This window comes from Panthera onca, chromosome F2 (genome assembly GCF_046562875.1).
Source record: "Panthera onca isolate mPanOnc1 chromosome F2, mPanOnc1 haplotype 2, whole genome shotgun sequence".
Classification (NCBI taxonomy): Eukaryota; Metazoa; Chordata; class Mammalia; order Carnivora; family Felidae; genus Panthera; species Panthera onca.
In genome coordinates this window covers 52,663,497-52,680,263 of record NC_138356.1, presented here as the reverse complement: position 1 = coordinate 52,680,263, position 16,767 = coordinate 52,663,497, and the positions used below count along the sequence as shown (strand labels likewise).

At 37.0% G+C, this 16,767-nt stretch overlaps 1 protein-coding gene across 2 annotated transcripts in view; it reads left to right on the top strand.

Moving 5' to 3' along the window:
- Nucleotides 1-16,767, top strand: part of ANGPT1 (angiopoietin 1) — a 242,241-nt gene that overhangs the window by 196,391 nt on the left and 29,083 nt on the right. For both annotated transcript variants that reach the window (XM_060611147.3, XM_060611148.3), the window contains exon 7: nt 8,482-8,648. In XM_060611147.3, coding sequence (XP_060467130.1) covers nt 8,482-8,648 — 167 coding nt within the window. The remainder of the gene's footprint in view (nt 1-8,481; nt 8,649-16,767) is intronic.

Sequence of the window (16,767 nt, the reverse complement as noted above, 5' to 3'; positions counted from 1 at the left end):
TGACTGGGTGGAGATAGGTGGTACTAGAGCCTGCTCCTTACCGTGTGGTCCAGAAACCAGCAGCACTAGCATTGTCTGGGAGCTTCTGAGAAATGCAGCATCTCAAGCTCCATCCCTGAGTTAGAATCTAAATTTTAACACTGCTTTAAAGAAGGAAGCCCCATAATGAGTGGAAGAACATTCCAGAGAGGCAAAATTTGACCGAGTATGAACAAAAGTCTCTGATGATTCTTTCCAACATGAATGGACCGCCTATTAAGTGGTAAAGACCTCTCTTCAGTGGAAACACTCCAGTAGAATGTAAATCACCAGATTATAACAGAGAATATTAGTTCCACTTCAAGGTCTCTTTCTACTTATGTGATTCTAAGAACATATGGGAAACATTTCTTCTAAATACTCAAAAAAAGGGGCCTTGCATTATGTCTGTATCAACAGTTTGAATCTTCACCCTGCCACTTGCAAATGGAGTGTTTTTGGCAAATCATTTAACCTATACCTAACTTACCAGTTAAAAGGGGACATTAATGATAATACCTCACCTGCCTTGCAGGGATGTTGTGAGGATTAGATATAAATAAAACACTTGACATACTACATTTTCAATAAACAGTAGTTATTACCCAAGAATAAGACATCAAAGAGTGCAAAATTTTTACTTGCCAAAAATATTATTTTGCAAACTATCTTATCTCAGGATTATTTAAACCACTAAAACGGAATGTGAAGAAGTCATCTGAGAATCAGACTGTAGATACAGGTTCAGGCAAATCTGAAAAACATTATTATTAATATCAATGATAATAGAAAAATGAATATAAAGTGATCATCATGGTGACTTTCCATAATGCTGAATTATTATTTGTAAGCACCTGCTGCCTTGGCAAACTAGACACATTAAGTAAGACAGACTGACCTGAAGTATGGCAATGATTCATGTCTTATAAGTATTTATGTATTTTAAGCAACTTTTTTCGATGTTTGACTGAGACTGAATTATTCTTTAATTATAGCTTTGAGGAAGTTTACCTCTCCCCCCCCCCCTTTTTTTAAATACAAAGACTATCCTATTTCATTCAAACTAGAACAGTTTATCAGCTGAGTGTCAATTCTACATGGTCAGAAAATTGAGAGAAGTGTCAAAATCTGAAACATTTTGGCAAAAATGAGTCTGACTGATTTTTTGTTTTAATTGAGAGAATTCATCACATGTCACAACTTGGTTAACTTTCACCAAAACACATGGTAGAAAGTGTTCCCATTGTTTTCCTCCAGAGATTTTTACCTCTGGACAAAATAAGGACTCCCAACAAGAGTGGATGTAGGTTCCTTCCGCCAACTCTTAGTCACACCCACTTCTGTTCCTAACATCAGAAGAGCTGGCTGCTAGGGTGTTGGATCCTTTGGGAAAACACAAACTTCTTGGCATGCCCCACCTCCTCCTCAATCTCTACGAGTCTACTGTTATACACTAAGATGCTTCACCTCTTTCTTGAGTGCTGAGTACAGAAATAAAATTTCATCCTGCCTTCCTTTCTGCCTCGCCTCTCTCCTTCCCTTTATTCTGGTTGATATCTGTGGGCTGCCTTTTGCCTCATAAGGTTTCCAGAACAATATGTTAAAATTATCAGCACATGAATTACAAATTCATATTGTAATTTATTATTTTTAAACCTCTCTCACCAGGGAAGATTTGCAACTTATTTGATTCTTAACATTGGCTTTAAGCCTACAAAAGCCTTTTACCTGAGCTTTGTTTTCACTTAACCTTCCTTATGAGGGGATTCAGCAAAATCTGGTTTATGGATTTGTAAAGATGTTTGCAGAGAGGGAAGTCTGCAGTGGGCCTTTTTAATGAGGCACTTAGGGAACCATTTTAACTCTTTCAAGCCAGGAGGATACCATTTAGTGGCCTCCAGCAATGGCACTTATCAGCAGTACTTTTGCATATATAAAGCCCAGTCAGCTTGGAATTCCAAATAGTACTCTAGTGGCCTAACTTTATGGAAGGTAGTGACTAATGCCCTGGAGACAACCTGGCTTTGTATTGAAAACAATTACCCCATAAACAGAACTTCCTACGGACACAAATATTCGGTCTGAGCACCATACCTTCTGGGAGTTCTTTGAGCACCATACCTTCTTAGAGCTCTTTGTTTCTGGAAAGAAATTAAGAACATATTTTCAACTGCTTTTTAACATCTTCACATTAAAAAGAGAAAAATATATATAAGAAATTTAAAATGTTGAAGTAAATCATTCTTTTGATCTTTCTTGGGATGAATGTCTCAGCAGTTACAGGAAGAGATACATGATTGAATTGTGTATTAAAGCACCTCTGAAAAGCCATAGATCAGTAACCCTGCCTTCATATCTGTTTTCTTTAATCATTTGTATGGAAAAAAGATGAAACCCATAAAATACATCCACTGTGTCTGGTTTCAATTGTGTTTCAGCTATAGAAAGTCAACACTTCCTAGAAGCATTATCCGACAAAAAAAAAAAAAAAAAGCAACAAAGTATAGAGACAATTATTTTATTAACTTGGGAACATACAACCAAAACTGAATATTTCTGCAGGTCTTGGCCAAAATTAATGAATATTGATCTTTCCTCTGTGTGTATTTTTTTTTTTAACAATATGCAGTTTTTAAGGCCAACTTTAAGTATTAGATTAGGTTAAATTCCAGTGTCTGTTTTTGCCTTTCATTAAAGGGCTAAAAGAGGAAGAACATTGATTAACAATCTATCTGAAATTTGACATGTGATTGTGATTGAAGTAACTAAACATAATAGTTTCCATGAAAAGATATGACCTAGCATTGTCGGATTTTTATTACTATTTTTTATTCTTTTGATAAAGACTTGCTGCTTTTTTAGTGTTAGCACTAAAATTTGTATAAGCTTTTATTTTTATTTATACAGATGTTACAGGTTCTTTGGAGTAAAATATAGACCTATGGTAATCCGGTATGTGTATGATAAAGTATGAGCCTGTTTTTTTTGGATGTGGCCATCTCTATATTTTAGGGATCAACATACTTTTTTTTCAAGGACAGTCCCATAATACATTATCAAATTGTGTCTCCTGATATGGAGCTCCATATGAAGATGAGGTTTTATGCCTCTCTCTTTCCTGTGTACCATTCAGATAATTTCATCTGGTTACTATATTCTTCCTCATTTGCATTCAGAATAGCTGTTCCACATCATAATTATATGATTCCCCACCTATGGTACAAAGCAGACTCATCCATGGAACCTTTCAAAAACGTACATATCTCTAAGCACACCCCAGACATATTGAGTCAAAACCTCCATGTGGGAACCAAGTCATCTTATTTTTAAAAAGCTCCACAGCTGGTTCTGATATGCACTCCTGGTTGAAAGCAACTGTCAAAGCTATGAATTTATTGGCATGAGTTTAAAATCTCAAAAATTACCTCTTTTGCAGTTCTTAAAACTTATGAGATATAGACAGAAAGAGATGAAAAGAACTAGGACTAAGGGACAGTTGGAGGACACAGCTTCTCTCTCCATTAGGAAGCAGAAGTAAAAATAAGAGAGTAGTCTACACTTTGGTTTATGTCAGCCAGTGTCAACCAGTTGGTTTTAATTTCTTATTTACTTTTTCTTTATTTTTAAAAATGTTTATTTACTTATTTTGAGAGAGAGAGAAAGCACACGCAAACTGGGGAGGGGCCGAGAGAGAGAGAGAGGAGAGAGCGAATCCTATACAGGTTCTGTGCTGTCAGTGTGGAGCCTGAAACGGGGCTTGATCCCATGAACCATGAGATCATGACCTGAGCTGAAGTCAGGAGTCGGACACTTAACTGACTGAGCCACACAGGCACCCCTAATTTCTTATTTAATAATTCTTGGATTAAAATGACAGTACTTATTTATATAAACCCAACACTCAACTTGCCGTAAGAATACATTAGTTCCTAGCATCTAAAAACCTTTTAAATAATTGTTTCAGTATCCCCTTATTCATTTCCAGGCTAAGACATAGTCCTGGATTGTTTTTGTTCCCTTTTGCATACAGAGTAGAATGAAACCTGCTTCTCCTCAAATAGCTCACAGTCTGGTGGGAGAGAGGCAAGTAAACAGAACATTACTATGTATTGTGATATATCCTTTAACTATAATAACAACTAGATTTTTGTTGTTCTCATGTATCAGCATTGAGCTAAATGCTTTCAATATATTATTTCTCTCTCACAACCTTATATATGGAAACGACATTTTTAATCCCTGTTTTGCAGATAAGGAAACTGAGGCTAAAAACTAATAATCGGAGGTTCCACAGCAAATATGAGACAGAGCAATGCTTCAAATTGGAGCAGAGATAGGGAGTAGAAGATATTTAATCAAAGCCAAGCCTTTATTTCTAGGCATTAGATCTGTAGTCTGCCTGATAAACTATGCAATAGACAGTTTACTAATGTGGGAACCCATTTTCCCTTCTTTGACTTATTTTTCATCTTCATGATGAAACAGTGTTTTCTGCATGGCTGCCCTTAGCTTTTAGAAAGTTCCCTCCCTCCCCTCCCTCTCTAACAGTCATTTTGATTCATTGTAGCCGAACATCTTGTTCCCACCATGCACCATGTTTAGACAGTTTATCTGGCAAGGTGCATGGAATAGAATTTTTATTTATAAAACCAAATTTTGTTGTTTTCCTTTCAGTTGCTTCTTCTCTTTTCACTCAGAAAAAGCAAACTGTTTAGGAAGGGATGTTAAGCTCCACTCAGAGGAGGTACAAGTCTGCGTGCCATGCTGGGGACAGAGGCTCTCATAGGAATGACACTAATCTGTTTTTTGAGGCTCACTGGAGATCACTGCCCTTTTTCCCTAGGGAAGCTGAGCAGTTTTATCCCTGCAGTGCTTTCAGCAGCATGGAAATATGTGACCTAAAACTTAACACTTCATCATTCCCAGCTTCCTTATTCACATTTAGTATAATTGCTGAATCCCTTCTAACTGCGCACCAGAGGGAATCCTCAAGTGGCTAGAGAGTTGACGCGTCTAAGCTGAGAAGAAAATGCAAGGAAAAATCCCAGCAGTCTTCTTTCTCCTCCCAGTGGCTGCTGCAACTGAGAATGTGCTAATTCTTTGACTTTCAGTGCTCTGTAGCTTTTTGTTTTGCTTATTCATTGGAGAAGGTAAGCTTCACTCTTCTTTCTGGTATGTAGCCTTGCTGCCACGAAAATGTGTAAAATTCTTAGCACATCCTAAATTGCTCTGATATTCTCTGCCACTGTGGAACTTTGGCAAAGTATGACTTGTGCATCTCGGAAACAGAGAAGCAGGGGAGCACTGGAATACTGACTTCTGGGGGTCCTATGTCTTTGCTCTGAGCTACAGGACCTCAGGGGAGAATATATGCTTCAGGGGAGCATATACCAGTACAATTTGAATGAAGAGTGTTGAGTTAATTAAAAACTAAGTTAAATTTGGGAATAATCTTAAAACTGTGCTTCTATATGTTAATGAATTTTGTTTTAATTTTAAGTATAAAATTATATATTCATTTACACATTATTGAAAATGTAGGGCCAGAGTCTGGAATTCTGGGTCAGTGGTTCTTTTTTAGAACTTTCCCATAATTAAATGCATCAAAGTTCTACCTTCTGTTTTTTTGTTTTTGTTTTTATTTTGTGTTTTGTTTTCACTAGAGCAAATAAGACACCTGCAAAACAACGTAAGTTAAAATCTTCTAATGTTTTATTATTTTTCTAGTCTTTTGGAGTAATTGTAACAAACATAACTCTAAAGTATTTTTTTAGTGATTTGCTTTTATTGAGCAAACCTAATATTTAAATTAGGTTTTATCAAAAACAAAACAGAACAAAACAAATGGCTCTTTTCCCACTAATACTTAACTTATTTACATAACATTATAAATCTTATCAGAACAATAATAGAACAGGCATAAATGGTTTGGGGACCCAACACTACTGATGTTTAGTAAGTAACTCAATTGGCAGAGACAGTAGCACACAAATGTATTTAATGCATTTAGTATCCTCTGGGCATACACGCGCACGTGCGCACACACACACACATATACATGCATACATAAACTTATATATTTTAAGTTCATTTATTTTGAGAGAGAAAGAGAGAGCACACACAAGCAGGGGAAGGGCAGAGAGAGGGAGAGAGATAATCCCAAACAGTCTCTGCACTGTCCGCATAGAGCCCGATGCAGGGCTCAAACTCATGAACCATAAGATCACGACCTGAGCCAAAATCAGGAGTCTGGCACTTAAACTGAGCCACGCAGGTGTGGCAATCAATATATGTCAAATAAGGAGTGTGTTAAGTTTGTTAAAGGAGAAATCCGTTAAGAATACTTCTACTATAGTTATAATTCTATAAAGTTGATATACATTAAATTTGAAAAAAAAACAAGATTTTCAGATTCTATCGTCTGTATTGGGAAAATGAGAATTGCTATGATTATCTCAGTATTACTGTCACACTTCTTAAAAGTAAAACCTTTGTAAATGATTGCCTCCGTTAACAGAATGTTTCTTTCTGAAACATCAGGGTGTATATCCTGCTATGCTGGAGGTGTGTCTTTCAGATATCAACGTGCCTGGGACAAATGGGGAGGTTGTTTGGACATAGATTCATGGGGCTGGTTCTCAAATATTTTGACTCTCTGTGCAGCCAGGAAATTTTTTTTTTTTCAGCCAGAGCTCCAGTGATCATGATTCAGTGGGCACTTTAAACAACAAGAATTATGTTGTTTTTGTTTGTTTGTTTGTTTGTTTTGTTTTGTTTTTAAATGCTCAGAAGTGTTTTGTCCGTGCAGTACGAGCTAAGGCACAGCATGTTGTCTCCAGGAGCTTCAGGGGCAGGAGGATACCAGAGAAGTAAGCCCTCTTCGGAGCTGGGCATACAGGCTCCCTTTTGGCCTGGGTGCTGCGCTTCAGACCCTAGCCCCAGAAGAGCCAAGGCTGTGTTGAAGAGGTTGATGCGAGTGGAGCTGACTGTGATGAGTGTTGATTTCAGGCCCAGGCTCTGGAGCAGTTTTACCTGCATCTCTGGCCCAGCCACAACAAGGTCCCTGATGGTGCCAGGGCCCAGGGCCATTGTAATCTGCTTGAACTTCACCTCGATTCAGCTGTCTGCTGGGCCTTGCTCACCTCCAGCTCCAGCTGGGCCCAGGGACAGACCAGTTCTAGCTCTCGCACTTCTGTACCCACTGGAGCTCCACCTTCATCTCAATGGCGAAAGCCTCTCCTTTCAACTTGGCCTGCAGCACAGTGCCTTCTTCCTGGATGTGCAGGGTCTCTGCATGGGGCTCAGCCCTCGCCTTGGTAGTTCCACTGCTCTCCACAACAGTGCTCAGAGCCTCCACTCCAAGAATTATGTTTAATTACTTCTCTGAATGTCATTATTAAATGCTATAGTGTTTTCCTCCCTCCTTCCCTCCCTTCTTCAAACTTCAATAAAGCATATGGAGTACTGGGTGTATGCTAACACTCTGTAGTCTTTGAGGCTTCACAGATACAGCACAGCTTCTGTCCTCAAGGAGCACAGCTTCTGTCCTCAAGGAGCTCACGGTTTGGTCAGTAAGACAAACATGCAGTTCAAGAATTACATTAAACTTCAAGCGTTGCCAAAGAATACTTTTTGAGGATTCGAAAACTGAATATCCTAATCTAGAATGTCAGTAGTTTCACATCACCAACATTGAGAGTTGGCTTTCCTTGGGGGACCACTTCTTTTTTTTCACCCACAAAGAAACTATTTTTGAACATTTAACAACCGTGACTGGAATTGCCCTAACAAAAATAAGAGCCATGTTAAGATTCAGGTGCAAAGCAGCCAGCTAGGCTCACTCACTAGCTCTTACATGTCAGCCTTCTGCCTCAAAACCCAAATCCATAACGAGAGAGCATTTAAATGATTCCCGTCCTGGGTTTACAGGTTTGCTTATTAACATTTAAAAATGAAAATGTTAAAGCTAGAAAAGTCAAAGGTCTAGTAATATGTTCAAGTTATTATCTGTGTATAATTTGACTCCTGAAAAATAATAACAGCAACAACAAAAACAATAATAATATTGTTAAATATCTTGTCCAAGAATATCCTGATAGTATTCATTGCAAACGTTTGAATTATGTTCAAAATGCTCCATTAGCTAATATTTTAGAAACATTTCCAAAAGCAGTCTGTGACTGGGAAGTGTTTACTGGTGAAACATATTAACCAGATGCATTTAATCTGAAATCATCTGACCTATACAGATTCAAATATCAGCCTTTACTGTAATAAGAATTAGACATAAGGCTCGATGGAGAGAAATGTAGCAGAAAAGTATTGAGTCACTAATTGGAAAAAAGTGTGAAAAATGTCTTTCCCTTTAAAGAAAGTTTTATTATTATTTAGAATATAGTTAACACTGAACATGATAAGAGGTTTTGTCTGAAGTAACCGCTGCATCTCTATCTTCTTTTGTAGGGGTTTGGAAATCCCTCTGGTGAATACTGGCTGGGGAATGAGTTTATTTTTGCCATAACCAGTCAGAGGCAGTACACACTAAGAATCGAGCTAATGGACTGGGAAGGAAACCGAGCCTATTCACAATACGACCGATTCCACATAGGAAATGAAAAGCAAAACTACAGGTAAGTCCTCCTTCGACTTAGGGCCCAACTGTCCTGGGCCTCGCCACTGACTAGTTTCAGGGGAGAGATGTGAAAGACAGAGTGATGAGAGCCATCCTTCAGAATGAGAATTAGGTCGTCTAGGCCTTTGGTAGGGATACAAAAATCTCAGTAAAGGCTTCTTAAAAGCTTTAAATTTGAATTTTCACAGACTATTTTGATGTTGGCTCAGATACTAGAGGATGAAGAATTAAGTCAAGCACAATAGTATTGTTGTTGTGGTTTTTATTGCTATTATTGTGGTGAAATAGGTGCAGTGAATTCATACCTATGAAACTGATGGCAGAGAATTGACTCAAACTCAGTGGCTTGGAATAAGTACTCCTTTCTATGATTTTTCTACTTACATTTTATTCACCTTTCTTAAATTGTTATTTTTTCACATTATTTTGAAAGTGACAAAGAGGAGGTATAAGTTTATGTTTTTATATGACTTATGTAAAAGATAAGGTGAGGCATAATTTAGAATTTTTTGGAAAATAATGTAAAGGCAAGAATAAATTCAAATAATGGCATCAATGTACACAATACATCATTGTAGATGTACAAATTGACAAATTCTACACTTTCTTGTTAACATCCTGATTTTTTTTTCAGCAGCTTGTACACTGTCCAAAAAAAAAAAAATTAAAAGATGGCTAAGCAAGTAATGCAGGATGATAAATTCATTCCCCAAACCCTTATTGTGTTACTTCTATGTTATAGGAACCCTACCAGGCACTGGTAATTTTTCAGTCGGTGATAAGGTCTCTAGTCTCCTAGACCTCACAGTCCAGCTTTGTAACTAGCTAGGTCACTAAATAACTGGCTGGCATTCCTTGACAACAGGGAACATATTTCCATTACTTTTATATCACTACCTATTAATGCAATACTTGGCACATATAAATCCTTAATAATTGCGTGTGACAGTTTCATAATCCGCAAATTAGTGTTGCAGTGATTTTTAACTCTCCATATTGTAGCTACTCTACCTCAGTCTTGGAAACGTGATTGTGTGCATTAAAGGGTTGGCACATAGCTTCAAGCAAAATGCAGTGATAGCAACTAAAGCCTTCTGCTGTTTTTCCAACCTGTGTGGCCCTCTTATAGTTCCACGCTTTCTGCTGCTTGTGTCTTTTTGAGGCATGCTATTCTCTAAGGGTTTGAATCCACAACATTTTCATGAACATATCTCATTTTATTTTAATGGATTATGTAGGGGATTGGATCCTTAGAGACATAAGGATCATTTTTTTAAACAAACAGTGATGATGTCACAACAGTGGGATAAGAAATAGATCTAAAGAGTTTTCATCATCTCATGGGAGGGTAGTGAGGGTGTACCTAATGACAACTCAAGAAACCAAAAAAGAGACATTTATAAAATGCAATGGAGTGTAAGAAGATGTGTTTCCAAGGAGGTCAATATTTGGGGAGTTTTATAACAAGAGAAACCACTGTAAAACATCAGGGGTACTCTTATGTAAATGTTTTGACCTGAAACTTGAAACTATATGGAACTTGGCTAATGTCAGACAGCTTGACAATAGGACTAGCAAATAATTAGTCTAGTCTTTTTCTAGGCTCCTGAAGAATTTGCTTTGGTTCCTTTCCAAAATGTCTCTCAGTTCTTTGTAGGTGTGTGTGTGTGTGTGTGTGTGTGTGTGTGTTTGCATGCATACACATGTGCTTGTGAGGCTGGGGTGGTGTTAAGACAAAGAGTGCATGGACAGGTTTAGGAAGATTGTCAGAAACCAAAGTAGGCTTCAGGGTGCATGGTATGAATGTCATTCTGGCATCTGTGTGAGGAAGGAGCACTTACTTCCTCTTAGAATGCCCCACTGCCCTCATTGATCATTTCCTGTCCCTACGATGTATGATTCTGATCTTCACCCATATGATGCAGTTTTATGATTGAAAAGCAAGTCTTCCCAGATAGAGTAAGGCATGCACTCTGGGATCCCCATTTTTCTTTCTTGAGAGAATTGTGAACCTTGATAGGCACGCTGCTGTAGTAAAGTTGGTGGCTCTGGCCCTCTCTCTCGGCAGGACCCAGCAGAAAATAATTCTGTAACCATCACCTTCTCATGCAGTTGAGTATAAGATTCGTATTGGCATCAAATGGGAAATTAGAATTCATTAAAACATAATGCCTTTTCTGGTGAAAGCTTGCTTAAAATAAGCACACTATGAAATGGTCCTATTTACTCTTTCGAAGAAAATCAGACAGAAGCCTGAAAAGGGAGTACACCCTTGTGACTCCCCTCCCCACCTGTGTCATCACTCACTCAAGTCCAATAACACCAGGTGTGCCTGAAGTTAGAGCCCAGAAGTCCGACTTTGCCTCTGCTTCTCATCCACTTATTTCTCTTTCTTCTGAATTAAGAAGGAATTTTTTAATTTCAGTGATAATTCATTAAAAGGATTAACACTAGCATTTGTGTAGTGTTTTATAATTTATGAAATGGTTTTTAACACTTTAAGCATTCAGTCTTCACACTGAAGTTTTGAGGTAGGTATTACTAGACACATTTTAAATATGAAGGAAATGAGGCTTTGGTCAACTGACCTGCTCAAACTCAAGTAAATATCAACTAAAAACAGAACTATGGAATTCATATTAGGATTTTGGTTTCTTTTTTTTAAATTTTTCAATATTTTTTCCTCCTCCAAATTAAATTCAGATGATTTTTTGAGATTTTTTTTTAAGTATTCTATCTTAACAAATTTTATTTTGGAAACTTATAATAGCTGTGGTCATAATGTATAAATCTAAGTTTAAAATTTTTTTCTCATGCTCTGGACACAAACTGATAAAAGTAAGTGTTGTTGAATGGATACATAAGCTTACAAATGTACATAGAATACACACACTTTCCTTTTATTCTCTAAGGAAACTCCAAATGATTTTCTCAGATAGAAAATAAAATCTATGGAACCCAGGAGAATATATATAAGGAAAAAATAATGTGAGAGTGTCATGATAAACATATCATGTAAAATAACACACAATTAGTGTGAAATTATTAAATACTTCCTCTAGAGAGGTAGTATTATTATTCAGGTCCTCATCATCTAACACCCAAACTATTGTACAGCTTTCCTGCCTCCAATCTTGATGCTCTCAAATATATCATCCACACTATTATTGGGATGGTTTTTCTAAAAGATAATCTGACTTTGGTTTCTGCCCTCCTTCATATATTTCATCAATGTTCAAGTATCTACAGATTAAAGTCTGTCAGTAATATACTTTCCCAACAACTATCAGCTTTCACTAATACACTCTCCCAAAAACCTCACCTGACCAGATACTCCTCATTATGATTATGTTCCAGAAACTACTTGCAATTTCCCTAAACCTTCTGTGTCTCTGGTTATGTTATATTGGCACCCACACATATAAACTTGACTTAGATACATCTTATAAACCCGTAAGATTCTCCTTTATATCAGGAAGTTTTCCCCAATACATGTTATGGTATGTGTTGTGATGAACTCACTCCTAGCCTCCCTTCAGAACTATAGTGCTCCTTCTCTCACCTTCCAGGAATGTTGCTGGTTTACAGCCTGTAGCCAGGGTCCCCTTCCTGAGCATTGCCTGTGGCTGAAGAAAGTCACATCACCCGAGGTCACTGTCCTGCAGACAGATTGCATCCAATGACAGGAGTATATAAAGGACCCCTTGCCCCAGTTGGGGACAATTCTGAAGGGCCATCCCAGGTTCAGAATTCCACTTGGGATTAGCCAAACCCTCTACTGTAACTGTGTGTGAATTCATCCTCTCTCTGTTCAGTATTGCTTTCTTCATTCTTCCATGGGGATTGATCCTGAGAGCCCTCCTTTATAAATCTCCCTACACTGATCTCCTCAAGAAATGCATCATCTTCACATAGGCCAGTTTGGATGTTTTGTGCTCCCATAGATCCCTAATGGGTCTGTGACGAACTATCCAGTATCCACATTCTATTATAAGTCATTAACAAGTATTTATTAAATAACTGTGCTTATTTCCCTTTTCTACTATTTCTAAGCTTCTTGAGAATAGGAACCATTTTCATCAAAATTCAAGATAATATATCTAAGTTAGCAAAAATGTTAAGTGATAGTTAATAACTAATATTTGGTGAGCAGATACTATGCATCAGACACCTTGTTTTCACTTGAAAAAATAGGCATGGTACACGGTCACAGGTACTGAGATGAGTAGAAGTTATTTGAGGTTCATTATCATAAGTGTGCACCGTATGGCCATCCCTCAATAAAAGGAAATACAGAAGTCAATTTCTAGAACTAAATACACTCAAAGCACATATTCTAACAGACAAAATTTGTTTCTTCTGGTCCTGTTTCTGTCTTTAATAATTTGAATGTTCATGAGCATTATCTTATCTCTTATTCTCAATTTTCTGTCCTATAAATTAAGTGTTTGTAAAGTTGCAGCTGAAAAATTATTTTCTATAATGGAATTACTTTTCTGTATATATTTCTTTTTTATTTTATGCCCCTTTATTTCTTTGATAAATTTGGTCTCTCTAATAAATACTTCAGTAAGAGGAAATATCAAATTGCTGGAAACATCAGTTTAGGGCTTACAGTGACCTTTTAGTTCTCATGAAAACTTTGATGGCCCTAATACTCGGAGTTTAAAAAGCAAATACACAACTACCCCCACCACAACAAATGCTTTAAAAATAACAGATTAATTGGGGCACCTGGGTGGCTCAGTTGGTTAAGCGTCCGACTTCAGCTCAGGTTATGATCTCACAGTTTGTGAGTTCGAGCCCCACGTCGAGCTCTGTGCTGACAGCTCAGAGCCTGGAACCTGCTTCAGATTTTGGTTCTCCCTCTCTCTCTGCCCCTCCCCTGCTCATGCTCTGCCTCTCTCTGTCTCTCAATAATAAATAAACATTAAAAAAAATTTAAATAACAGATTAATTGTGGGTGTGGCGAGATACTGTGATCTATTGGAAAGTGTTTTGGAATAGGAATCAGAAGATGTGGAAGCTATTAAATAGTGAAGTCTGGCTTCCATGTCCATAAAACCAAGTTGGTTGTATCCATGTTCAGAAAACAGAGCTATGATAAGCACTGTGGAAATAAGAGCTTTGTTATACAGATTACACCTTGCACAACTGTGAGATGAACTGGGATAGTGAAGGTCTGAAAGGTGAAGGTCCCAGCATAGCAGTGGACCAGCTGGAGCTTGCAGGGAAATCCAAGAAAACAAGCATGTCCAGCCACCAGAGGAGGACCACAAAGGGGGAGATCTAAGGAACTATGTCACTTCAGGGTAGCTATGCTACCAATCAAGCATCCGTTGACAGGTCTGGGACTCTTGACAGCATGGGAAGGCAGGCTGGATGCAGAGTGGAAAAGGACAAGCTGGGAACTGACAGGCATCTCTTCTATATTGACTGATGGTCAGATGCAGGCCTCTGCTTCCTCCCACCTTCCAAATCTCACACCAAGTCCTCTTTTGGCGAACAAGGAGGGATATCCTGGGAAACATAGTTCCCAGATTAACCAAGTTGACAGTAGTTTAATCTAGCTATATAACGTAGGCAATTTACATGTTACTTTAATACCTCAGTTCTGTCATCTTTAAGTGGGAATAATGCCCTCTCTCCTATCATCCTCACCATTTGTTATGGAGATCCAATCAAAAAGAGTATGCAAACATACTTTGTATTGGACAAATTTAAATGCCATGCAACTATAAAAAAATTTACGTATTTTTATTTCAATTTGCATCACACCCAAGAAATTTATTACTGGTTTTGATAAGAAAATTAATTATATTCTGTATTGAAATCCATATTCCACTGTCCCAGAAATGTTTTACTGATTGGAATTTTTGTCTATTTGTTAATTTGGCTTCAAGACCCAGTCCAGGTTCACTCATTTCATCTGTGATCTCTTCAGTCAACTTTTACTTAGAATAGTCTACCACATACCTACCATAAATATTTTTAAAGAATCCCAGTCAATGTTCCTCAGAAATGTCTCTTTCTGGATTCACCTTATTATTTCTTCCTGATGAGATTCAAATTAAATCTTTTTGGTGAGAATGCTATATAAACAATATTATGTACTTCCCATTTTATCACATCCAAAGGTACAAAGAGTTAATTTGTCCCATTATTGGTTTGGCTAAGTTTAATTCACTTAAGGTTTTGTTTTCATTTTTGCAATGGAATATGTAATCTCTTAAAGAAAATTCTTACAAAATACAATGTATAAAACCCATAAAGCTTATCCATTTTGGTTAAAGTGTGGGGACCTACTACAATATCCTTTTGGCCCTTTCATTGCTAGTACCTCAGATGTTTGTAAAGCATAGTTTAAAAAGTGTTGTATTATATTATTATAGCTAAAAAAGTAAAGATTTACCAATTGGAGAAAATTTAGTTGTGCTACTTTAATGTAGACGAAGAAAAAGAAAATTACATGAAAAAATTTCAGCGTTGTTAGAAAGGCACAGTTTATTGAACATGTTTTATTACACAAGTGATTTTGCATGTTAATTTTTTTCTACTCTTGGTTACACTTTGTTCCCTAAAGTTAATTCTTTTATCTTACCATGGTATTAACTGGATTATTAAATCCTTTATCACAGATAGTATAATGACAAGCTTAAAGGTAACCCCTCTTTGAACCAACAGAAAATCTCTATTAGTAAAGTATGAATGATAATGTTTAACCATTTACAATGTTCATCTTATAATTACAATCTTACTATAATATTGATGCTCAGTTTAAGAATATTCTCCATATTTTATTATCTCCATGTAATTTGTTGGGGATGAATGATACCTTCAGGGTGAAACTATTTCTGTGTTAAAGCCTTGTTCTGAAGAGATTCCACATGAAGAGATGAATGGAATGTTTGGGGAAAAAATTGTCAAAAAAACCCTTAAAAATAATTTAGCCATTAAATATCTTTCTGCACAAAATTTACTTTTGGCCAACATCTTCATTGGGGAAGAGTTTGATGTAATGGGTAAAGCCTTGTATTGGGAATTAAGAGCCATGAATTCTAGCCTTGGATCTGTAGTTATTTTCTGAATGACCTTGGACAAGTTACTTCACTTTTCCAAGTCTCAGGTCCTCAGAAGTAAAATAAGAAGGTAAGAATGAAATCTTTCCAATTCCAAAATCTTATTTTTTTTTTATCATTAAAATACTCCCATGTCATGTATGTATTTCAAGGACAAATTAGTGTAGAGTGAAAAGAATTCTCTAGAGCCTCCCACATAAATTTAAGCCCTGCATTTTTGTAGGTATTGCAAAACTTGTTTTACTCTCTGTAGTGAAATGTTTTTCATTTCTCTGATCCTCTGGGCTATACAGTCCTGGCTAGAACCAGTAGCAGATGTGTTGAAATACCAAGAAGAAAGTTATTTTTTACAGCACTTCTGGACTGATCAAGGTAGAAAAAAAAATAGGGAATCCTCTGGCTGTTTCTACCCTCTTGAATTTTTAGCCTAGATTGCAAACTCAAGGCTTTAAGTCATTTTATTTGTATTTCCAAATAATGTCTCCAATGTGGGAGTTATCTTACTATATTTAGACTACAATTTTTGTTATAGTTCCTTCCTGAAACAGAGAAAAAAATGTTTTATTCAACAAAATTTGTATTTTATACTCTGACCGAGACAAAATATTCAAAAGGAGAAAAGAATGATCTTACAAAGTCACTTTGTACCTCTCCACGTCTTCTAATGGTCAGGAAAATCCCTTGATTTTATTAAAGTAGATTAATGCCAGTTTCTAGAGTCCTGGATTTTTCTAAGCTGACAAAACAAATGTCCCAGTCCTGTTAGGTTTAAGATTCCCAGAGGATTCCTGCTCTAGAAAAACTAATGCTGGGATTCGGACAATTGCTATTCTAGAAACTTCTAGGTTGGTGAGAGTTGTTAGAAGCAGCTAGCTCTGCCTCAAGGAAATAGTCTAGAGAGATGTCCTGTGATCCCACTACTGGGAGTCCTCCTAGTGCTGTCCACTACTGAAAAAATAAAAGCTCTGTTTTCAAGGAATAAAATATTTGTTATGTTCTAGTATGTGCTATCCTAGGATAAAATATCCACAGGGATTT